We start from the raw sequence: 25,493 nt of genomic DNA on the forward strand, positions 1-25,493 counted from the left end.
ATCATGACCCTGAGATGACTTGATTGAAAAATAATAACACTTTTTAAGACCAAAAACAAAATGGAACGAAATATTTTTGTGGGTTTTCTTGCCACTACCGTTTTTCTGTGGCTGTTGTTTTCACTTTTACAGTCTCCGTAGTGGATATATTGTTGTTATGTTTATAGTAAACAAAACGAATACAATTCTTTGTGTGTTTTGTGTGTTTTGTGTGTGTGGGTGTGTGTGTGTGTTTGTTTAGTTTATTAGTCTATTTATTGTTTCCCCCCCCTCCCTCTCTTTCTCTCTCTCTCTCTCTCTCTCTCTCTCTCTCTCTCTCTCTCTCTCACACACACACACACACACACATTCTTCTTCTTTTGAGAAGTTTTCGACAGTGGTGGTGACGACAATGATAAAGAAAAGAAGAAAAAAAATTAAAACGCGAAGGTCGCGATTTAGACCACGGGAAATGACAAATTAAACTGAACAACTTCCTTCTTATCTTTCAAGCCGTACAATTAACAATGTAGTGGTATAACATACTACCAAACCATCAACCACTTTGTAGTAGTAAGACTAGTAAAAAGTCCTTCAGCTTTTCACACGACTTAATAAACCGAAAGAGAAAATATCTAGAGATTGATGTGCTTTTTATTAACCCTTTCACCGCAAGATTTTAATAAACCTCAAATCTCAACAATCTACTGCAGATTTATTTCTTGTATAAAAACAACACTACAAGCTTTTGTTATAGTCACTGTATTAATTTTATTTTTAATTGAGCAATATCCACTAAACGTGCTCAAAGCGCTTTACACGGTGTCCCTGGCCAACAGTAACCCTTAACATCTAGGACGGGACATGATGCCTGTTAGGCGATATTACATTTATTTTTTTGGACAGAGACAACGCTGTTAACGGCCATGTACTCATTTTACACCTGAGTACGGTGAGAGAATGTGAGTAAAGAGCCTTATCCGAGGACTCAACTATGCGCAGAGCGAAGCTCGAACCCAGGACCTTCCGATCTGAAAGCGAGTATCAAACCACTAAACCACATAGGCGCATTTACGCCTTAATGACCAGTTCATTATCTACGATATGATCAAACAGGTTGACTAAATAAGACATGGAACGAGATAAAAAAAAAGTCAGCTCAGGATAGAGAAGGATGAAAACTGTTTGTAGTCTATACTCTGACCCAGGGTGAAAATGGCAATGATGATGATGATTATGATGATGAAATTACGTATCAATAAAAAAAATCTTTTAAAAAAATAATAATAAAACTTAATCCACTCTCATCGATGACAGCATACGTTTCAATTAAAATATGATATTGTAAACGTTAAATTAACTGTTAGGTTCATCGTGATAAAAGATTTAAAAAAGCATTTGTATTGAGCAATATCCACTAAACGTGCTGAAAGCGCTTTACAAGGGGTCCATAGCCATCAGCAACACTTAATATAACAATTGTTAGGCGATATTACAGATAGACCCTATAGACAACGCTGTTAAAAATAAATAAGAAAAATAATAAAATTCCCTTTATTAATGCCCAAGGGGAAATTTGTCTTTAAGGTCTATTCCAAGGGAAGACTGGAATAACCCAGCCGCAGTGCAGCGCCGCAATGTGAGCTAGGGATAGGTGACTTGCTGAAGGCCACACAACGAGGCGGGTAGTCGAACTCGGTACCTTTTGGGTACGAAGCAAAAACCATACAGCTGAGCACGGCCAGGTACTTATTTAACACTTGAGTGTAAGAGCATGTGAATGAAGAGCCTATTCCAGAGCGGGACTCGAACCCAGGAGCCTTCCGATCCGAAGGCGTATGTCATTCCACAAGACCAAATAGCCGCACAAGATTGGTCACATATCTATTCATCTATATGTATTTCGTTTCATTTTCAATTTCTTCTTTTCTTTTCTTTTTGTTTTGTTTTGTTTTGTTTTGTTGCCCATGAGGCTATTTCTTCTCCCTCTATTTTTTTTATTCAGACATCACTCTAACACAGAACGGACTACTTGAAAATCTAAAAGTTCTTAAATTTTAGAAGATAAAATTAGCAGTCGTTAACTTTTAAAGTCAATTAATTACCCGCACAATGATTAATAATTTTTAAAAAGTTAAGACATTTCAAAATCTTTAAAATTATGAAGTCTGCCATCAAACTTCATTTTTAATAAGTTTTGTAATGACATAGAAATGTTGATGAAGTTCTGATTTTGGAGCCAAAATTACGTAATAGCAAGCAGATCCGTTTTAACACCACACCAGTCCATATTGTAATCTGTAACAATGACACCATTCCGATACTTTATGTTACTTGATAAAGAGTTGTTTTGTTTTGCAATTGTTTTGGTTTTTTGGGTGGGTTTCTTCCTCGAACCAATCATAATGATATTGGATATTGATACGACTATAATATCTATATCTTTTGATTGATACTTTCCTATTTTTGAGCTAATGCATTGTAAGATTAGTCATGCGTGACATCATCCTAAAATGATCTACACTCTTATCTCAGCTAAGCAAATAGGCAGGTGGCTGCGGTCCTTGCGTGCAATTTCGTATGAACGTGGTTCTATCATTCTATTTCCTACTCGTTATATTTTTTTCTTCTTCTATTAATGTCTGGCACCGCGCCACGTGTGTACTTTCATTTTAGAACGTAATACTAACTTGTAAACCATCTTGACAAAAAATGTATTGAAAAAAAAAATACCCTCAAAAGGACGACAACCGCTATTGGCGAACCAATCATCAGAGTTATCTCAGCTGTCCAAACAAGACTGCTAGAACTGACACTGTCACAACAAAAGCTTACAGTAACAAGCAGTCTAGTCATTGTGTGCTGGGGGTCAAAATCCACCTCCACATCAACAAGAAGTCAGCCCCTTTAACCTCCTCTTCCACTTTATCCCTCTCTCAATTGCCTGAAGAAAATATTTTCTTTACATCTTTGTCGTTGTCTTTTTGTAGTGTTCGGCCAATGGTCAATTTGACTATTTCATCGCCTATCACTCTCCATTTGATCAATTCAATCCAAAGAGGGTGACCTCTAGTTGTGGGCAGTCTCCTAGTCAATCTAATGATAAGTGTGCTTCTCGGAATTCGTCTATATAACCTGCTATATTATCATATTTATTATATGTGGTTTTATTTTTTAAATCTTAAAATTTAGGTTTTGGTAAAAGTGATTTTTAGGAATGGTTACTAAAACATGATTGGAAAAACTACTTCATTAACACATTTGAACTCGAGGGATTTGACCTTGAAAAAAGTCACAATCCATCCCCAATTCCTCTGATCGCATTGAACTTATATGCTGAACAAAACAAAAACACAGTTTAATCAGTAATTTCAATTTCTGACCATCCTGACCTAATTCATTCTACTCAATCATCAAGACTATCGATCTACAGGTCTGTCTATCTATCTATTCATATATATCTATCTATCTCTTATATTGCATTTTCTCACCTCGTCTTAAAGGCCTACAGCGCTGTTTCAACTTCTTGCTTTTTCGGGGACTATCTAAATGTCTATTTATTTATCCATCCACCCAACCATCTATCAATCAATCCATCCTTCCATTTACATATCTATCAGTCTATATATCTATTTTATTTATTTTCCCCTCTATCTGTCTATTTATCTATATATGATATCTTCCTTTGTCTATCTATCTATCTATCTATCTATCTATCTATCTCTCTATCTATCTTTCTATCTATCTATCTATCTATATATCTATCTATCTATCTATCTATCTATCTATCTATCTATCTATCTATCTATTTATCAATCTATCTATCTATCTATCTATCTATCTATCTATCTATATATATATCTGTCTATATACCCGTCTGTATTTCTTCCTTTCTATCTATCTATTTGACTGTTTATTTCGTTATCTATCTACTAGTCGCCCTCATCTTTCAACTCAATAATCTATCCCAATTTATGTTCCTACAATTTATCTAGTATACATCTATGGCATGACGAGCAAAGGTCACGTTTAAGATTCTATACTAACAAGATATAAATGACATTGTGATAATTGAATGTAAGCTTCAATTCAATTATGAAGACAGATAGAGTGGACGTTGTTAACAACGCCACTACCACATCATCTCATTCATCTGTCGTGTTTCATTCATCCTGTCTTTTGATAAAGGGGAACCCGAAACGTCCATTCTATCTGTTTTCTCAATTAAATTAAAGCTTACATTCAATTTCACATTGTTATTTATTTCTTCGAGCTTCGAGCAGCAACATTTGCATTACTACCAAGACTGAAAACTAGAATAGAAATGAATGTTGATTCTTTTTTATTTTTAAATAACCCTTTAACCAATTCCGCGCATGGACCAAACGTATCAACCGTTTAATAAAACCATAGGTAATCAGATTTTCCATTTCCTGTTCCAAGCAAAGCAAATAGGCGCGAAACAACAAACAATTTAACCCTTTTCAGCTTGAAGCCACACATGAAAACCACCAAACAAACAACTTAACATTCGGATAACCGTTATCCCAATACAAACTCTGGCCCAAATACATCCTTTTGTTACTTGTTACGCCTTCTGGTTCAGAAGACAAGAAAAAAACGGGACAAAGTAGGGGGATTTTTTAGATTCCTTTAGAGCATCTAAGTAGAGAGATATTAACTCTGGATTTAGTGGGGGAAGCCCAAATCTCTCATCAAAACAACTTGGGCGGGCGGTCCATCTTGATCAAATTGAGGAGTTTCTTCCTTTTCCAGTCAGTTTTAACCCTTCTCCTCCTCGCATGACCAACGCGTCATAATGGGCCGGTAGTCAAGTTGACTTAATTGTCACTGGACATCGCAGGTCAATATTTAGACACTGGCCCTTACGCCCCAAAGCTTCTTCGCCCGCCCCTGGGCCCTCTTCACGTCATCAGCACAGCGTCTTCATTCACTGACCCTGTCAGTCTGCTGGTAACGGCAGGCAGCTTAATTAACTCTGTGACGACTGGAATCGATTTTACTCAGACCAGTCATCACATCTTAAGGTCTCCGTCAATAGTGAAATAAAAGTGATGCTTTTCGCAACTCGAACTTTTAATGAACTCCGAATAATATTGCTGTTTTAACTGCTCTTTGTGTGGTTGAGTCTTCAGTTAAAGTATCCAAATATATACATTGGGAGGAATTATATGATTTGTTTTTTTCTTAAAGAAAAAAAAATTCGCAGGCAATACGGAGTAAAGATTTTGGACATCGGAATGTAGACACCATTTTGATATTCAGAGGTTAAAGCGAAATATATTAGATGGCAATAACTTGCTGGTGTCAATGTTAGTATTATTGAAAGTTCTTTTCTCTCTCTCTCTCTCTCTCTCTCTCTCTCTCTCTCTCTCTCTCTCCCTCTCTCTCTCTCTATTTATCTATCTATCTATCTCTCTCTATCTATCTATCTATCTATCTATCTATCTATCTATCTATCTATTTATCTCTATTTGGTGTAGAAATATGATTGTCACTGCGAATCGAGATATTTTTTACAAATAGAGCAGAAACATCAACGCACCCTTGCAACCCAAATTCCACCGTTGTTACGACTCTCTTGATGAGAAGTGTGTAATATGACAATTGGTTTTAAAAAAACAAAACAACTATCATCTTTAAAATAATATGTCCAAATTCAAATGATTTAAATCAAGGTATCAAAATAAGATAAGTTGTCAGGTTAAGAAAGTAGTAGTAGTAGTAGTAGTAGTAGTAGTAGTAGTAGTAGTAGTAGTAGTAGTAGTAGTAGTAGTAGTAGTAGAAGTAGTAGTAGTAGTAGTAGTAGTAGTAGTAGTAGTAGTAGTAGTAGTAGTAGTAGTAGTAGTAGTAGTAGTAGTGGTAGTGGTAGTAGTAGTAGTAGTAGTAGTAGTAGTAGTAGTAGTAGTAGTAGTAGTAGTAGTAGTAGTAGTAGTAGTAGTAGTAGTAGTAGTAGTAGTAGTAGTAGTAGTAGTAGGAATAGGAGTTTGAGAAAGAGTAGTAGAAGTATTGTAGTTGTTGTTTTGTTGTAGAAAAAAAAAAAAGAGAAAGAAAAGTTTTAACATGCAGAAGTCAGTTGCTGGATCAGTGACGGGGCAAAGTCATCTTAAAAGGGAGCAGACATTGCGAACGCAGAGGAAACATTGAAATATTAAGAAAATATCTCGTAATTGCCCTTAAAATATGCAAATGTTCGATTTACAAAAAGCTTATTACCAACGTTGTCTTATTTTATTATTGTGATTTTAGTGCTCTACAATAAATATTTCCTCTGGTAAACGAATATTTATCATCAAGCATGCAGTCTTTTAAGTGAATATAGACAAAGGCATGTCATGGTCGTTGAAATCCAGACAAGCCTCCAAGCTAATGCCATTCTCCTATGCAAAGGATAAGGAAAATATACAAGTAAAATGGCATTTGTCACAGGTTTCTAAACAGAGGGCTCGAGATCCAAACCCTTATCTAATGATCAGGATCAATATGGGAATGACCTTTTACCATTAGACTACAGTAACACATATGAAATACTTTTGTATGGGGTGTTATCAAAATTGGACAATCTTGTCGGCTATATTTTGTATTCCATGTCTTAGGTATCACGTTTTACGAAGATCTCTTCCAACATTGTTTGACAGCCCCGATCAACAATTCTGATCTAATCTATGCCATTTCATAGCTGTCTGTCCTCTCTCACTCTTCCTCAATTTGCCTAGCTGTATTTACTCTTTGGCTTTTATTTCACCCAAGAGTCCTGCTCATCTTTTGTCTCCAGTGCGGTTTATTTTTTCTGGATTACGTCCCCTGACAGTTTGGAGTGCTTCCCCTACCTCCTCTCCCCTGCTGCCAAAATGGCCGAAGATAGATAAAGTGGCGGCGAAGTGTCCACTGTGTCCAGCTCGAAGATCTCAACGCACTGTTCAGTTAAACATGTTTTTCTTGCTTGATCTATTTTTCTAGTCGTATTGGATAGAAGATAGCGCCGGTCAATATTGACTCAATGAGATCGTCTGATCATCGAGGGTTTGTCAAAATTGATCCAGTAATTTTGTTGGAATTATGTATGGCGAAGGATTTTGATACACAATTGTTTGACAACGATAATAAATATTGAATGGCTTTCTGAACATGATTTCTAACATACCATATAACTATATCATCAGAGTGAGTAGGACACGGAAGTGGGAAGGGGGGGGGGGGGGGAAAGACTGGGAGCCTTTGAATGACAGTAAAATATCTGTATAACTTTCAGTTTTCGGCGTCAACTCTGTGCTTTGTAAAATACATATTATGGTTTTGTCAATTGACCATTGAATGGTTTTGTCGGGCTGCACAAAAAATGTGACCTTTTCACACACTCATAAACGAATGAAGGTTATTTTTTTTTAAACCCAACTCTGCCGTACCCTGAAAAAAAAAACACATCTTAAAAATTTGGGACAGTTAATTTGTCCTTCAAATCATTAAGTCCCATGTTTAAGAGTTTTTGACGGAATGAAGATCGTTTTAATCGATCGATAATTGAAGGACGATATATATTTTCTTAAATCAGTACGTACGGCTTCAAGTTTCAAGGCGTGGAATAAATTCACAAAAATATTTGCCGACTATCTCTGAGTAGATTGCTATTTGATCGTTGAGAGGAAACACTTTTTATGATTCTAAATTGATCCAGCAATTACTGCTGGGTAACAAAAAAATTGGGACGAAGTTGGGGGGGGGGGGGGGGAGTTGAGGGATTGGTAGAAAATCTACATTACACCAAATCCATAATGTTACCTGGGTAATGATGTCAACCAGGGGCGTGGCTATATTGGTTGATTTGGTGCCTGGCACCGCATCCATCTTTTAAAAATGGCTAACAGCATGTATAAAATAAAAAACCCAAAAAACTGAGAAAGGGTATATACTGCCTCTTACTTATTTGAGTCTTTTCTTTAATGTTTTTTCTTTCTTTTGTATTTAACAATATAGCATGTTTTAGCCATTTTCTTTTGACTCTGGCACCACCTTATAGTGTAAGCATGCCACGCCACTGATGTCAACCTTAGTCACCTTTGGATAGCTTACCCAATCGTCATCATATGATTCTTGAGATTTTGACAATGACGTTAATTGCCACCATCCTTTTTAAAGGATGTAAATATTAATGCTTTCCACGATCGACACAACTGTCCATTATTTTTAATTTGTTGGATGGACATTGACATCGAGGGCAGTGAGCCATGGGAAGGTGATACTTCAAAGAAAGTTGTAACAATTGTAAAATAAATTTTAAAAAAAAAAAAATCTGCGCTATACTGAAACCATAACGAACTCCCCCCCCCCCCCCCCCCCCCCCCCCCACCGCCTCCACGCCCACCCCCGCCCATTCATGAGATTAAAGGAGACAGCTCCCTCGTCTCACATGGGCTTCTTATTCATTCTTCTCGTGGTCATAATTTAGTTTTCTACAGTAGGACGACGCAACGATTTAAGCCGTATAATTAGGCAGGAACAGAAGGTGGAGAGATTATCTGTACTACTGGAAAATAATAAGACTACTTAACGAATGGTCCAGAAGTCTTGGGAGAGACATGGATTAGCCATTGTGTGTCATCATGACAAGTAGGTAAAGAGTGGGGTGTAAATAAAATGGATAGATTGGGGTGGTGTGTTGGTCCGTACGACTTGTGCGGCAATGTGGTCTGGTTGTAGTATGACACTCGCCTTCGGATCGGAAGGTCAGGGTTCAAGTCTTTTATACATTCTGATCAAATGTCATGTGAAAAGTTCTAGCCAGCATGAAGAATAAAAAGTACCGATTTTCTCTGTGTAGAATCAAGCTGTTCGTTGCTGGGCGGACGTGACATCAGACTATTGAATCCTCTATTGGTCTGCAGTGCTGGATACGGGTACACAGGGGACAGTACCAAACGTGAGCGCGATAACATTGCTTGAAGTCGGATAAATTCATTCATATTCTGTCTTAGGTGCGGCTTTGTGGTCTTGTGGTACGACACTCGCTTTAGGATCGGAAGGTCCTGGGCTCGAGCCTCGCTCGGTGCATAGTTGAGTCCATGGATAAGGCTCTTTACTCACATTCTCTCACCGTACTCAGGTGTAAAATGAGTACCTGGCCGTTAACAGCGTTGTCTCTGTCCGAAAAAAAATTAATATAGCCTAAAAGGCGTCATATCTCGTTCTACGTGTTACGTGTTGCTGCTGGTCAGGGACCCCTTGTAAAGCGCTTTGAGCACGTTTAGTGGATATTGCGCTGTATAAAAGCTCAAGCTCAAGTTTAGACTGAGATGTGAGTAAATAATAATATAAATATAATAAAGTAATTAAGCTATTGGTTTAAAACAAATCGAAAGAAATGAATTAACGTTTGCAGCTTACCCGGTGTTGGTGTTTGACCCGTAGTCAGTTTTCTTGCCTTTGGTTTGGACCTCATTTTGAAATGACGTCAAAAGTCACGTGACTATTTAGAAGCTTTCTTCTTTCTTTTTTTTTAAACTAACTGGACGGTTTAATCCTTGCAGATAAGTTCTTTTTTTTTTTCACAGAATATATAGGCAGCTTTTGATCTGAAATGAAAATATAAAAAATTGAATAAATAAAAAGATAGAAAATTCGTCTTGGCAACAACAACAATACAAAAAACAAAAACAAAAAGAACAACAACATGTACGACAAAGTCGACGATTACAACAACAATAACAACTACATATCAGATGGACATTTTTTTTTTGTTGTTGATTGTGTTAGTTACGACATATGCGTCTTTATTATTCATTTTGCCCTGAGATAGGTTGATAGAAACACATATTCAACTAAATTATATGATGTCATATTGATCAAAGCAGCGAGGGACATTGGTGAATAGAGAAGTCATGTTGGAAGTTCAGATGGGCATGATTACCAAATAATGTCACCGTTTATCATGTGTGTCGTAAAAGTCGACGAATGGTGTGTGATTCCACCATCTTTGAGCCACCTGGTCCTCCAGGTTGGGGGTTGGCAAAGGATTAACACCCCTTTCCGTTAAACTCAAACCGTTACAGAAACTCAGACGGACCAACCAAATCCTTTTTCTAGCTTGGGCGACCGAAGAGTTTCTGGAATGACAGAATTTATGAAGGACAACAGACAAAGCCGAAAGGACTCTGCTGACCCGATATTGGACTGGAACCCTCAGGACAGACGATCAAGTGGAAGGCCAGGAGGAACATGGAGAAGAATTAAAGAAGCTGATATACAGAGGTGGTAAGACATGGAATGAGATTTTAAAAAGTTAGCTCGGGATAAGGATGGAAACTGTTTGTCTGTGGCCTATACCCTGACCCAGGGTGAAAAAGGCAATGATGATGATATCATGTGTAAATCTATACTGTAGCAAAATAATAAAAAAAAACGTTGTTTCTTTCCAACGACTTTGCTTTAAAAAGAGAAAGTTGATTTTTTTAAAAGATAAACATAAATAAATAACCTAGCCCAATAATTCATCTAATTACTCTTCACCTTCACACCCGTCTAACTAATATTACTGATCAATATTTCAAATCGACTTGCACCCATTACATCATTTGAAACTAATTGCCATTTTAAGAAATCAAATATGTTCCTTTTAGACATACGTCCTGTCAATGTTTAAAACTGTTTTGATTGAGTCAATATTGAGATTGGTTGGGTTTTTTAATTATCATTTTTTATTGTTTTGTTTTTTATAATGTAGGATATCTTTCTTATTTTTTTTATATATTTAGATGTATGTATGTGTGTGTGTGTGTGTGTGTGTGTGTGTGTGTGCGTGTGTGTGTGTGTGTGAGTTATTATATCTATAAATGATTTAAAAAAAAAAAAATAACATTATCAAGTCGCATAGTAAAAATCAAGTCTTCAATGAATATCTTCTCTAGATTATGCCACTGATATCATTGACTCAACAAAACACGTGACGCCCTGCCATGCGCAGTTGGCATTTATCAGGTACCGGGCCGGAAGTGTGATGAATTGGCAGACGGAAGGGCCTTGATTGTATTTTATTGCGGCACGAGGAGCCGTGCAGCACCGCCGGACAAGTAATCACGTTCAGCGGGTGCTTCAGGTAGAGTGAATGGGGCTGATGAGGGAGAGATTGGGGGGGGGGGGGGGGGGGGGGAGGGGGAAAGGGGGGGGGGGGGGGCGAGAAGAGAATATCTATTCATTAATTTTTATTATTTTTAATTGACTGTTTTCAATCACTCATCTACCTCAATTATCTTCTCCATTTACTTCTATTCTTCCATCTAAATCACGCATCGCTTTCCCATCTAACGCACGTCCCTCTTTACAATCGATTCTCTCCTATATTTTGTTATTCTTTATTCGACTCATGTGTTGATGACAATAGCTTTCATCAGCACCGCTATCACCATTATCTTCGTCGTCGTCGTCGTCATCACATCATCACCACCATCATCATCACCACCATCATCATCATCATCACCATCATCATCATCATCAGCAGCAGCAGCATCAACAGCATCATAATGATAATGATAATGCTGAAAACTTATATATAAAGCTTTAACTCCAAGATATCAGTTTCTAAGCGCTTACAAATTACAACTTACTTTGGCCGAGACACACTCGCTCATTCACATACACACACACACACACACACACACACACACACACACACACGTAAACACACAACACCACACAAACCAGACGACTATCTCACTTCATGGGACAGCGTGGCTCAGCGGCATGGTCTTTTCTTCGTACCCTAAAGTACCGAGTTCAACTACCCGTCGCGTTGTGTGGCCTTGAGCAACTCACCTCGCCTGAGTTCACTTTGCAGCGCTGCACTGCGGCTCACGCCTGGGTTATTCCAGTCTTCCCTTGATATAGATCCTAAAGAAAAATTTCCCCTTAAGGATGAATAAAGGGAATTTATATCATCTACTGAAATCGAAAAAGATAAGTTTTAAGCGAACGTTTAAAAGTAGATAAAGATTCTTTTTCACGAATGCTCTGGAATGAGGTGTTCTAAACAGAGTGCCCAAATGAGAAAAGAATCCCATTCCCGCTTCTTTTCGTATTCGAGGGACATCTAGTTTGGTGGAATCAATGGCCGAACAGAAGGGGCGGGGGTTTTAATATCTTTCAATTAGTTCCAAAAGGTATACAACGATATACTAAAAGGCAAGCTTTGGAAGCATAATGCAGGTCATGAAGCAGAGGTCTGACAGGATCACACTTACGCTTCATGAATACTAGTCTGGCAGCGTTGTTTCGCCAATCTGAAGATGTCTCAGATTATGTTGCGAAACTCTAAACAACAGAGCATTACAATAATCCAATTTCGAAAACACGAGGGATACAAGGTGTTTTGTCACATCCTCAGATATGAACCGTCTAATGGAAGAAATCTATTTTCAGTTGGAAAAAGAGAAATCTAACCAAATTATTAACCCGATGCTCCATCGACAGTCCAGAATCTAGGAATGTGCCGAGGTTTTTCACCTATCATCAGCGTATTGATGGTAAAACAGATCGAGACTTCTGATGCTTTTAGATAGAGGGCCAACGTACAGAACAAAAAGAACTGGTCCAAGTACTGAACCCTGGGGCACCCCACAATCAAGACTGATTTCCTCAGTCATATATTCATCCACCGTAATAATCTGTTTACGATTAAACAGATATTACCTAAACCAATAAAGCGCCGTACCAAACGCCATGTACGCAATTTCAAGACTATTGAGGAGAAGAATGTGATCGATCGTGTCAAAAGCGGAAGGTAGGTCAAGCAAATTTAGCAACGAAAATGTAAAACGTAATGTCTTGTCCTACATGTTAAGGGTTGTTGTTTGATAGGGACAGCTTGTAAAGTGCATTGAACACAGTGGATATTGCGAAATGAAAATGCTCAAGTTACTATATCATAGTGCTTCAATTATTTCTCCAACTGGTGTCATTCTGCTTATGGTATCATATTTACATCTCACACAGCAGAAGTCTTGTTAAGCGGTCCTTTTGTAGTTGTATCCTTTGAAATATCTGACTTAATTGGAATCTATATTGCCGAATTAACTCATTAACACTGAAGTCGAATGACTTACTCAGAGGTGCAATGTCAAGTATCAACTTTGTGCGGCTATTTGGTCGAGTTTTTGGTCCAGGGGTTGAGCCTTTGACTGGAAAAGCCTCTTTACTCAAATTCTCTTACTGTACTCAGGTTTAAAACGTGTACCTAGCCGTTAAAAACATTGTCTCTTGCGGGGAAAAAACTGTAATATCGTCTAACAGGCGTCATGTCCTTCATGATAAATGTTGCTGTTGGATTGGAACCCCCTTTTAAGCGCCTTGAGCAAGTTTAAAGGAGACCGGGCAATAAAAAAGTTCAATGTACTATTTCACAGTACTTCATTCAGTTACATCTCAAACTATAGAAATCATGCATAGCACTCCTTATGTGGTTGCACCATCGTCTACTAATAGTACCTATATAGAAGTCGCTGCGTTGCACCCTTTGCAATATCTAACTTTATATGAATCTATATTGCCAAAATAACTAATTCACGCTGAAGTCGAGTGTCATACTCAGAGACACAATGTCGAAAATCGAATTTTTCGATTATTGTCACTCATCCGATCATTAACCACTCTAAACATCAGTTTCCTTTGTCACAAGACGAGACCCCGCAGTGCATGGACACATACGGCACAAAATCATGAGGATCGTTAGAAGATTTCCTATGATAATAAACTCGAAACCGACAGTTATGCAATAGCCAATGTTGTGTTGTCCAACGACACCGTCTTCTTTTCTTTGTACATTATGTGAAACTGACGGCTTGTGTAAACTGGAGCTTTTAGCTGCCTGGACAGTCGATGGCCTAAGCAAACTTTAACGTCCAGTCTATAAAATAGACATAGCTAGCCTCTAACTACTAATAATAGTCAGTATGGATTTCTCACCGGACGCGTCATCTAATGGTCAGGCAACAATTCTAGCCGAGCACTGCCCTTTTCATGAGAAAAGCTGCGGCTGAAAATGTCATCATGATATCATATATATATATATAATATATATATATAATATATACATACATATATATATATTTATATTTATATATATATATATATATATATATTATATATATATATATATATATATATATATATATATATACTCATTTAACCCTTTACATATGAAGTTAGACTATATTCTAATAATATTTCATCATACAGCTAACCTCTTTCACCATTTGAGATATAGATGAAAATAGGACAGATTAATGAATAAAAATATATTCAGGTTTGCTGTTAAAAGGATTCACCTCGTGTGTACGAAGAGCAAGGGGGGGGGGGGGGGGGATCAACCTTTTAATAATTTGGACAGTTTCTACCATTAAGTTATGTATACTCTTAATAATTTTGCCCAACATTTCAACCATTGATATATCTCATAAAAAAAGCAATTTAAAAAAATGAAGTAAAGTAAATAAGTGGAGACAAGTGAAGTTACCGCCGTTCTATTGAAAGCAGCAAAACATTGTGTGTGTGTGGGGGGGGGGGGGGGGGCGTTCGCTCTGAGCAAAGAGGTAGTCAATCTTGTCCCATGTTTGTGCGAGAAGATCAATACAAAAAAAGAGAGGGGATACTTTACACTGTTTCTCTCACGTCATTTCCTCTGCCAGTGTCCTGTAATGGGAATCTCAATTGCGCGGTCCATTATTATCATTCTACCCAGATCAGATGACGTAATGGTCCAGCCAATGTTTGTTCCGCCCACCCCATGGTATGAAAATTACTATTATCGAGTCTCCCTTTTAAAAATCATGTTTATTCATCATAGTGCTTTATGATGGGTCAGTCTCGATCCAATTTGGACAGCTTTGTGTCCAGAATATTTCATGGCAATGTCAAGGATGACTTTAAAGCTTGGTATTCTATTCCAGACATTATAGGTAATTTCCTAGACAACAACATTATCAATGTCAATCTTGGATAGCACTTTATATAACATAACCTCCAAAAAGATAATTTAAAAAAACACCCCAGAACATCATCTTCAAGAACTCGATATCAGCGAAATTCTTATGCGGCATGTATTCACTATAGCATGCCATGACTTATTTGTTGTACATACTTCATCCTTGGTGCGCCTGTTAATCCAGACTTGAATGAATGAGTGCAAGTTGTAAATCCTTCGATAAATTTAAAAATAAAAAAAAATAAAAAAAGTCAAATAAACCACCCAAAAGCATTAAAAATCATGACAACCTTTATGATAATCGTATCTTCTTCTCAAAATAAAGTATCATGCAGAGCACATGAATAAGAAACGAGCTACAGGTCATCACTATCAAAGATTTTTTTTTTCTATTTCTTTTTAAACTCATTTCCACAAAGACACAGCTGCAGGAAGCTTTGACCAAAATGCAGCCATGGGATCCACAGACAAAACGTCTATCTTGGTCCACATCCATGATAATTGCCATTATTAGGAGATATCGCAGACAAAGCACAGTAGCTTTATACGTATATATTTTCGACATTGACGTTCTTCCCTTCGACATAAGATAAATGAAATTGCTTATAAAAAAGGACAGTAAGCACAGACATAGAGACATCAATCATTATCCATGACGACGGGTTTTGTTTTGATTTTTTTATCATCGGTGTTGTATCAGTTACATCGTCATACCATTGTCCACTCAGCGGTCAGCGGCGATTCTAATTGGCCAGGTCCACAGACGGAAGATGTAACTAGGGCCAGACCACTTTCTGGCAAATATTGACTCTGGCTGATGAACTTATTTACCGGCGCAGGAAGCCGGCATGGGCTGTGAAAGATATCATAATTATCGAACAAACAGACAGGTGCGATGGTTCACCGGCGGCCACTTTGTGATTGGGCCTGGGTGGTGTTGTCGTTACGGAACTCAGAGTCTGCGAGAGATTGACGATGGATGACTGATGACTAAGGCAGGCAGATGCACAGTGTCCTTGCCTGTGTTCCGTAACCGAGCGCGCACGGGACACTTTTATTTGATAACTTTATTGATAGCTTATGATAAGGAGCTTAAAATTATAATAGATAATATACTTACAATTGAGAGTACTCGTTCACGGAAGTGAGTTAGGTCACATTGTTATAATGTGCAAATCGTGTAATGTAGAAATATAAAAGAGAGAAAAACAAAAGAGAAAGAAAGAAACAGTTGGGAGTGAGACTGTGATTTGAAATTTCTAAATAAATTCTGGGCAAAATGCAAGGCTCAACGAGAGATAGGTTAAGTCACAAGTGCAGTCGACAATGATAATATATGAGTTGGAATCCAGATTAACTTGGGGAGGAGGGGGGGTTCCAAGATAGAATGTAAGCAAGCGTTAAGTGCGATACAAAAAAAATCAAATGGCTAGAACGGTTTTAAAAGGATAAAGCTTACACAAACAGCATAATCGATTTCGATAATATAGTAAAATGCATTAGATGGATGACATTTTTATATATTTGATAATTATAATTGTCATTTGCCTTTTTAATGGAAAGGTCCCAAGTTTGAATTCTTTAGGAGAAACCAAAATTTTATTATCATATTATAAGCTCTTTTTCTGGCAATACATTTACTTTTTAAAGACATATCAGGAAAAAAATTTGATCAAGAACTTATGGATAAAAGTAACAACAATCTGTAGACGAGATCAAACATGCAATCAATGACTTGGAGTTGAAGGACCATAATATCAGAATCATAATAATATACAGTGAAGTGAAGTACTTTCCTCGCCTTTCTTGTCCACGAGTTACCAATGAATGTATCAATGAAGACAGGAGTATAACAAAGAGGATTTTAGATAGAGACTCTATTATGGGGAATGTAGCAGAGACGGATTTAGGAGAGAGAGAGAGAGAGAGAGAGAGAGAGAGAGAGAGAGAGAGAGATAGGGAGAGAGAGAGTGAGAGAAAGAGGGAGAGAGTGTGAGAGAGAGGATGAGAGAGGGAAGGAGAGAGAGTGAGAGAGAGAGTGAGAGAGAGTGAGAGAGGCGGTAGGGGGGGGGGGGTTGGGGTCAAAAGAGCAAGATAGAAATAAAGTGCGGCTTGATTTCTTTGTGGAGATTCAAGAATAAGCATCATTTCCGCTTTCTCCCGTCCCCATGTAAAGCTCTTGAGCACGTCAAGTGGATATTGCGCTATATAAACGCTCGAGCTTTTGAGTAATCTGTAACGCAAAACGTAGGGTCTGGAATGACGAAAGCCATGATCTCCAGGGCATGATGCACATGGCAGCAGCCATATCTCATCGTGAACACTACAATACTGCCACTGCCATACTCTGGGAAAACCCCATATTTAAATATTTGGCCAGAAAACCCGTCCTTTAAATATCGATCAATTTAAATGACCCTTATCTTGGCCAAATTTCTCAAACCTGCCATTCGCGGTCATTTAAATCGATCGTTTTTTGAAGGACGAGTTTTCTGGCCAAATGTTTAAATATGGATTTTTTCCAGAGTGTAGCAGAATCCTGTTAGGAATGTTTTGACCTGACAAAATTAGAAATGAAACTCTTAGGAGTGAAACAGCTACAGAGAGCTTATTAAGAGACACAGATGGAGATATCTTGGACATTTTGCCCGAATGGAGGCAACTGTTTTGTCGAGAACTGCAATCCGCTGGACGGCTGATGGCAAAAGACGAAGAGGCAGATCCAAAGAAATCCGGAGAAGATCCATGGATAAAGAGCGTACAGAGGCTGCCCTAACCCGGAATAACATCGGTGCCCATGCAGCGGGCAGGCAGACACGGAAGTCTTTGGTAGATGGATGCCTTATGCGCCTCATGGCTTGATGAGGATTAAGATGTGGTCTAGTGGTATGACACTCGCTTTCGGATCGGAGGGTTCTGGGTTCGAGTCTCGCTCGGCGCATAGTTGAGTCCTTGGAAAAGGATGTTTACTCACATTTTCTCACCGCACTCAGGATTGTAAAATGAGTACCTGGCCGTTAACAGCGTTGTCTCTGTCCGAAAAAAATTGTAATATCGCCTAAGAGGCGTTATGTCTCGTTCTACTTGTTACGTGTTGGAAATAAATAACAATGTGAAATTGAATGTAAGCTTCAATTTATTTACGAACACATATAAAACGAACGTTTCGCGGGTTTCCCCTTTATCAACAAACAGGATGAATGAAACACTACCGATATTATCTCATTCATCTGTAGTGTTTCATTCATCCTGTTTGTTGATAAAGGGGAAACCCGAAACGTCCGTTTTATCTGTTTTCGTAATTAAATAGAAGCTTACATTCAATTTCACATTGTTATTTATTTTCATCTTACTGCTGAAAATAATATCGAAAGTGCAAAACCCAGAAAAATAAACAATCAAAACAAATAATTTTGGCGTCCCTTATCTGATTGTGAATGGGGTGGGTTTTATTCTCTGATTTTGAGTATCAGATTTCATCAAATGTTATGCCTTGGTTATTTAAGGGTCATTAACGATGGCGATATTATTGGTTTAGCTTTCAGTAGTGAAAAAAATAATATAATTGTTGATTGCTTGTATTAATCGAGATGGGCACAGATAGCAAAGATGACGATGTTGATGGTGCCAATGCTGATCATGTTGATGGTGCCAATGCTGATGTTGATTGAAATGGCAATTTATTTTGTTAGGAGAGCTGGTGATGTCTGGGGATAATATGTTGGTGGTATGGTAGAGAGGAGGATGATAATGGTTTAACAATTCTCTTCTCGTTGTTGTTATTGTTGTTGTTATTATTATTATTATTATTATTATTATTATTATTATTATTATTATTATCATTATTATTATTATTATTATTATTATTATTATTATTATTATTATTATTATTATTATTATTATTATTATTATTATTATTATTATTTTTATCATAGTCATTATTATTATTATTATTATTATTATTATTATTATTATTATTATTATTATTATTATTATTATTATTATTATTATTATTATTATTATTATTATTATTATTATTATTATTATTATTATTATTATTATTATTATTATTATTATTATTATTATTATTATGATGATGATTATTATTATTATTATTATTATTATTATTATTATTATTATTATTATTGTTATTAATAATGATGATGATGATGATGATGATGATGATGATGATTACGGTGATGATGATGATGATGATGATGATGATGATAATGATAATGATGATGATGATGATGATGATGATGATGATGATGATGATGATAATGATAATGATGATGATGATGATGATGATGATGATGATGATGATGGTGATGATGATGTTGAGGAGGAGGAGGAGGGAAAAGAACGTTGTAATTAAAGACAATAACATTGATACTCATGCTGATGCCCTTACCTGGATAAATTTGGAAGTCAAATCATCCTTTAATTCTTTCCCTGAAGTTGAAAAAACCTTCGATAAAGTCAAATGTTTGCTTAGTTCAATAACCAAACATTAACAAAGAAATAAATGTTTCGAGTTTTCCCTTCATCAACAGTATGGACGCCAAGAAAAATACACACGAACTTAACATAAATTCCAATAAAATTGGATGAAGTCACAGAATATTGTTGTGTCATCCACGTAACGTGCACATCTCACTCAATCAAAATAACTTAAGACAATGATCTGTATGTAATGATCCCAATATTGTTGTATCCTTATAAAAACAATGGGACTGTCATTAACGGTGGAACTAATGACCGTGGGGCAAGTGTCCCAGTCCGGACACACTCTACTGTGATATTATAATAACGAGTGTGTCTCATGTGTCTCTGGAACTGTGAGATTATTTACCAGGCTGCCATAAGTGGACATCGGTATATTGGTTTGACCATTAGGACGTCACGTCGTGGTCAATGAAGTGGAAAGAAGACTGACCACCATTACACCATCGGGCCGGATTAACATCGGGATATGGACTCGTGGATTAGGATTGAAATATGAGGTGGTAGTGGTTTTGGTGGTGGTGGTGGTGGTTGTGATGATGGTGGTGGTGGTGGTTGTGGTGGTGGTGGTGGTGGTGGTGGTGGTGGTTGTGGTGGTGGTGGTAGTGGTATCTGTGATAATGATGGTAGCCGTGGTGCCTTAAAGTATCTTTCCAGCTCCATGAATTTGTCTATTTTCAAGGAATAGAGAGGGAGAGGGGGGAGGAGAAGAATGATTGAAAGAGAGAGAGAGAGAGAGAGAGAGAGAGAGAGAGAGAGAGAAAGAGAGAGAAGGGGGGGGGGGGGGAGCGCCAATGTGATTTTGTGGTATGATACTCGCCTTCGGATCGTACGGTCTATGGTCCTAGTCCCTCTCTGGGCGGCACGTAGTTGACTCATTGGAAAAGACTCCTTACTCAAATTCTCTCCCTACCCAGGTGTAAAATGAGTACCTGGCCGTAAACTGTCGGAAAAAAAAGTAATATCACCTAACAGGCGTCGTGTAACCTCCTGGATGTTAAGTGTTGCTGTTGTCTAGGGACCCCTTGTAAATGTGATACTAAGCTGCTAGAAGCTGTGGACCCCTTGTAAAGCGCTTTGAGCGAGTTTAGTAGATATTGCGCTATATAAAAGCAAAAGTTGTAATATAAAAAAGCAAAAAGAGACGCCAAATTATGAATAAAATATTGAGTACCTATTGAGTATCATCAGCATCATATTGTGCCGTGTTTGTTTGCGTTGTCATGGCTCTCCACTCCTCTCTGATTTTCTGTCCCTTTGATAGTGTTGTTTCTTTCCGTTCACAGCCAGTCTGTTAGGGAATCCATCATTTTCGCTCTCTGTCTTCCAGGGTACTTTCTTTCCTGTTAACTTTCCGATCACACTCAGTTTTTTCCAGGTCCTTTCTTCTCATCACATGACCTAGGAATTTTGCCTGTCTTTTACGTATTGTGCCAACTACTTTTCTAATACACCCAGCCTCTTTCAGGACCTCCTCGTCTCTCTTTTTATATGTCCATGGAATACGGAGCATTCTTCTCAGAAAACACATTTCAACTGCTCACGACTTTTAATTATCTCTGAGGTCATGGTCCAAGTGCTGCCGTTTTTATTAAAGAACACAATATGTGCTATTTTGTTAACATTGCATATACTATGTTTTTTAAAACAACGGCAGTAGGGTTCTATGTATTATTGGAATAGTCTCATTTTCAGAGGTTGGGCAATGTTTTTTTCTGAATATGCATCTTTTGGATAGCTGCTTTTGACTTTCTTATCCTGCTATCAACTTCACCTGAACCTTTCATTAATGATAATCCAAAAATTATATTGGGAACAAGCATCAGCAATGAGACTAACGATATTAGCAAATTCCAATCAATAAAAAGAGAGGTCAGGTAAGGCTGCGTGTTTCACACAGAGATAATAATGATGAAAATAAAAGACATACCCGGAGTGAAATTAAATGGACAAATCATAAACAACATAAGATACAACTTTGATTGCAGAAAACGAGAAAGATCTTCAACTACTGCTAAACAAAGATGTTGAGGAAAGTTCCAACCCCCCCCCCCCCCCCCCCCCCCCCCCCCCCCCCCCCGCCAAATGGGTTTTGGCGTAAACAAATGTAAAATTAAAACCATGGACGTCTCGAAGAAAAAAAAGATTCTAATATGTGCCATCCAAATAAATGGAACAACACTAAGCAAAGTAAAAACATTCAAATATTTAGAAACAATACTGGTATATGCCATGAGTAATATTTGAAGAATGCCCAGTAAGTAGAGTACTCGATGTAAAGGGATCAGTCTCGAATAATGGCAAAACTTAACGAGTATTTTTTTAAAGTGTCTCTGTCCATCCGATGGTGTATGAGTGGTTAAGTCTATAAGAGCTGGTGGAAAGCACTTTGTGGAGGACCAGCATCTGTCCCTTTAACAATACAGGCAGGGAGATAACTTGAAGGGCCTTATGGAACATGTACTATTACATATTACATACTGCTAATACCACCATAACTACTACTACTACTACTACTACTACTAATAATAATAATAATAATAATAATAATAATAATAATAATAATAACAATAATAATAATAATAATAATAATAATAATAATAATAATAATAATAATAACAATAATAATAATAATAATAACAATAATAACAATAATAATAATAATAATAATAATAATAATAATAATAATAATAATAATAATATAATAATAATAGTAATAATAATAATCGACTACGACTACGACTACGACCACTAAAACTACTGCTACGATTACTACTAGTATTATTATTACTACTACTACTACTACTACTATTACTACTACTACTACTACTACTACTACTACTACTACTACTACTACTACTACTACTACTACTTTTATTACTACTATTACTACTACTACTACTACTACTACTACTACTACTACTACTACTACTACTACTACAGCTACTTCTTCTTCTTCTTCTTCTTCTTCTTCTTCTTCTTCTTCTTCTTCTTCTTCTTCTTCTTCTTCTTCTTCTTCTTCTTCTTCTTCTTCTTCTTCTTCTTCTTCTTCGAATACTACTACTACTACTACTACTACTACTACTACTACTACTACTACTACTACTACTACTACTACTCCTACTGCTACTACTGCTACTACTACTACTACGTAGCGACTACGACCACTAAATCTACTACTAATATTACTACTACTACTATTACTATGAGTACTACTACTACTACGACGACGACTACTACTACTACTAGTACTACTACTACTACTACTACTACTACTACCACTACTACTTCTACTACTACTACTACTACTACTACTACTACTACTACTACTACTACTACTACTACTACTACTACTACTACTACTACTGCTGCTGCTGCTAAATAATAATAATAATAATAATAATAATAATAATAATAATAATAATAATAATAATAATAATGATAATGATAATAATAATACTATTACTACTTCTATAATATACTACTATTATTTTTACAACTATGCTTATTTGTAGTACTAGTAGTGGAAGTAGTAGTAGTAGTAGTAGTAGTAGTAGTAGTAGTAGTAGTAGTAGTAGTAGTAGTAGTAGTAGTACTACTACTACTACTACTAGTAGTAGTAGTAGTAGTAGTAGTAGTAGTAGTAGTAGTAGTAGTAGTAGTAGTAGTAGAAGTAGTAGTAGTAGTAGTAGTAGTGGTATTAGTAGTAGTAGTTGTTGTTGTAGTAGTATTATAGTAGTAGTAGTAGTAGTAGTAGTAGTAGTAGTAGTAGTAGTAGTAGTAGTAGTAGTAGTAGTAGTAGTAGTAGTAGTAGTAGTAGTAGTAGTAGTAATAGTAGTAGTAGTAGTAGTAGTAGTAGTAGTAGTAGTAGTAGTAGTAGTAGTAGTAGTAGTAGTAGTAGTAGTATTACCAATCGGTTGGGAACATTTCAATAAGAAAGTACCTGACATCGAGAGTAAATTGATGATGATCTTACTTAGACCAGGTATATTATATTCTTGAGATAGCACTGCAGACGCCGTAGGATTTTAGCGGATCAAATTGTGATCTTGCCATAATGATATCCACGATTTTTTTTAAACAGCCCGACGATCTGCCTGCCAGCATTGGACACCTAAAATTATTGATCTTCGATTGGTTTCATTACGTTGAGACAAATCTTTTGGACGCTAAGAACATCGGGAGTCTTGACAATATTTGATTCACTTTTAATTTACAAATACTAAAAGAAGCTTTAACTGAAAATTATAAGCTTTTAGAACAGTCTCTGCACAATTCATAGTTAATATTAAGATGTTAGAAGCAGTGGACTTTAAAAAATATTGACTGTTTTAATGGTTTTTATTGTTGACAAAGGAAGTGTTTTGAGTCCCGTTTTAGGTATTTTATTCTTTTTTAAGATGTTATATTCATTGTTGTTCAAAATAAAAGACCAATTTGTCGAAAATCGACAACACTCTATAGCTTTAAGATGAAAGAAGACAATTTTTATTTTGTTTCTAGCAAATTCGTGCGACTTATCTAAGTCTGACTTACTTTAATGAATGTTTTGAGTTCTCCGATCGCAACATCCCCTCCCTCGCATTATATTTCTATTTAGGACGTCTCAGTCAATTGGGTTTTTCAGTCTCCATCAGGATCCTACATCATGCCTTTATTGAAGCGACTGGTGGTGGCTTCTTGTTAAATATTTTTATAGGTTTAAATAGTAAATTTGTTGAATCTCATGCCATGAAAAAGCATTGCAACTGCAACTTCAATCTTTTCAATTGGACACTTTCAGCAAAATCGCTAATTGCTGAAAAGTGCAATGATAAATGACGTCATAGATAGAGCAAGCCTTTAAAATTGCTCTCATATAATACTATAATGGTTTTTACCCCACAGTAGATAACGGTAATTCTGAGATCACGTGAAATTTCCAGCGTCTCAATCGAGATTCAAACCTAAGATCTCCGATCAATGAACAATTAATCACCACCTATGTCATAAGCAACCTCTTCATTGTCTAGATGGTCTTCAAGTGGACCCTAGTCAGAAAGAACAGACACAGTGTCCACATACACTGTCCTGTCATCAAACCACCTTTCTTGACCATTGAAGAGTCGTCCCCGTATTGTCAGAGTAAAGGTCACTGTCAAAATATTTGACTGTGGATTTATGGCGTTTAGTCGTCTCCTCTTTCCCTCCTTTTTCAGTTGCGAGGATCTTTTAGGTGCTTGTCTTTTGTCTTCTTCTTATCTCTTGAGTCCGCATGGGATTTCCCCCCTACTCTATCCTGTACTAGAGATGTTTGTTCAGGCCTCTCTCCGATATGTAGCTCGGCTAAGCCTCTGAGAAAAGGGAATCCTTTTATTTGCTTTTGTATGGTGATGTAATACTAATGTGTCTAAGGCTAAAAATATTCTAGGATTTTCTTGGGAGAAAATATTTCTGGGTAGGAATGTGATAAAAATGTTAATGAAATTTAAATATGGATAGGAAACCTCCTACTTAAATATTTAGGTTAAATACCAATGCTTTTTATCTTTAGATGCGCTCACATAATCATACTATAACTGTTGCTGCTCTAAGCTCGAAAAAATAAATAACAATGTAAAATTGAATTTGAGCTTCGATTTAATAAACGAAAACAGATAATTTTGACGCTTCGGGATACCCCTTCATCAACAAAACAGGATGAATGAAACACTACAGACGAAGGAGATAATGTGTTGTTAAGGTGAATTAACAAATGATGTGACGTTGCTGCAAATACAAAGCAAATAGATCCACCTAGGAAAAACTGGGGAAAGTCATCTCAGGTTAGAGGACAATTGCTTACTGCAGTCCTCCTCCGTGAGTGATGGGCAGAAGTAAGTAGCCACATAATTTTTTGTTACAAAACATGATGGGTTTTCTTTCTTTTCTTCTGGATATTCCCATAAAAACAAACATGTGGAAGGATTTATTTTTTGCAGATTGACAATTAAATGTCATCAGAAATTATAATCTTCATAATATCAATATTTCTTGATATTTT

General features: G+C 36.8%; 1 protein-coding gene across 1 annotated transcript in view; it reads right to left on the reverse strand.

The window, feature by feature from the left end:
* LOC144970994 (histone-lysine N-methyltransferase MECOM-like) overlaps positions 1-19,800 on the reverse strand; it is a 216,603-nt gene extending 196,803 nt beyond the window's left edge. The window contains exons 1-2 of the mRNA XM_078911271.1: positions 19,380-19,800; positions 9,382-9,569 (exon numbers count right to left, since the gene is read on the reverse strand). Coding sequence (XP_078767397.1) covers positions 9,382-9,436 — 55 coding nt within the window. The 5' untranslated portion in view covers positions 9,437-9,569; positions 19,380-19,800. The remainder of the gene's footprint in view (positions 1-9,381; positions 9,570-19,379) is intronic.
* Between the last annotated feature and the right edge of the window lie 5,693 nt (positions 19,801-25,493).

This window comes from Berghia stephanieae, chromosome 4, assembly GCF_034508935.2.
Source record: "Berghia stephanieae isolate SIO BIC M18660-M18661 chromosome 4, UCSD_Bste_1.3, whole genome shotgun sequence".
Classification (NCBI taxonomy): Eukaryota; Metazoa; Mollusca; class Gastropoda; order Nudibranchia; family Aeolidiidae; genus Berghia; species Berghia stephanieae.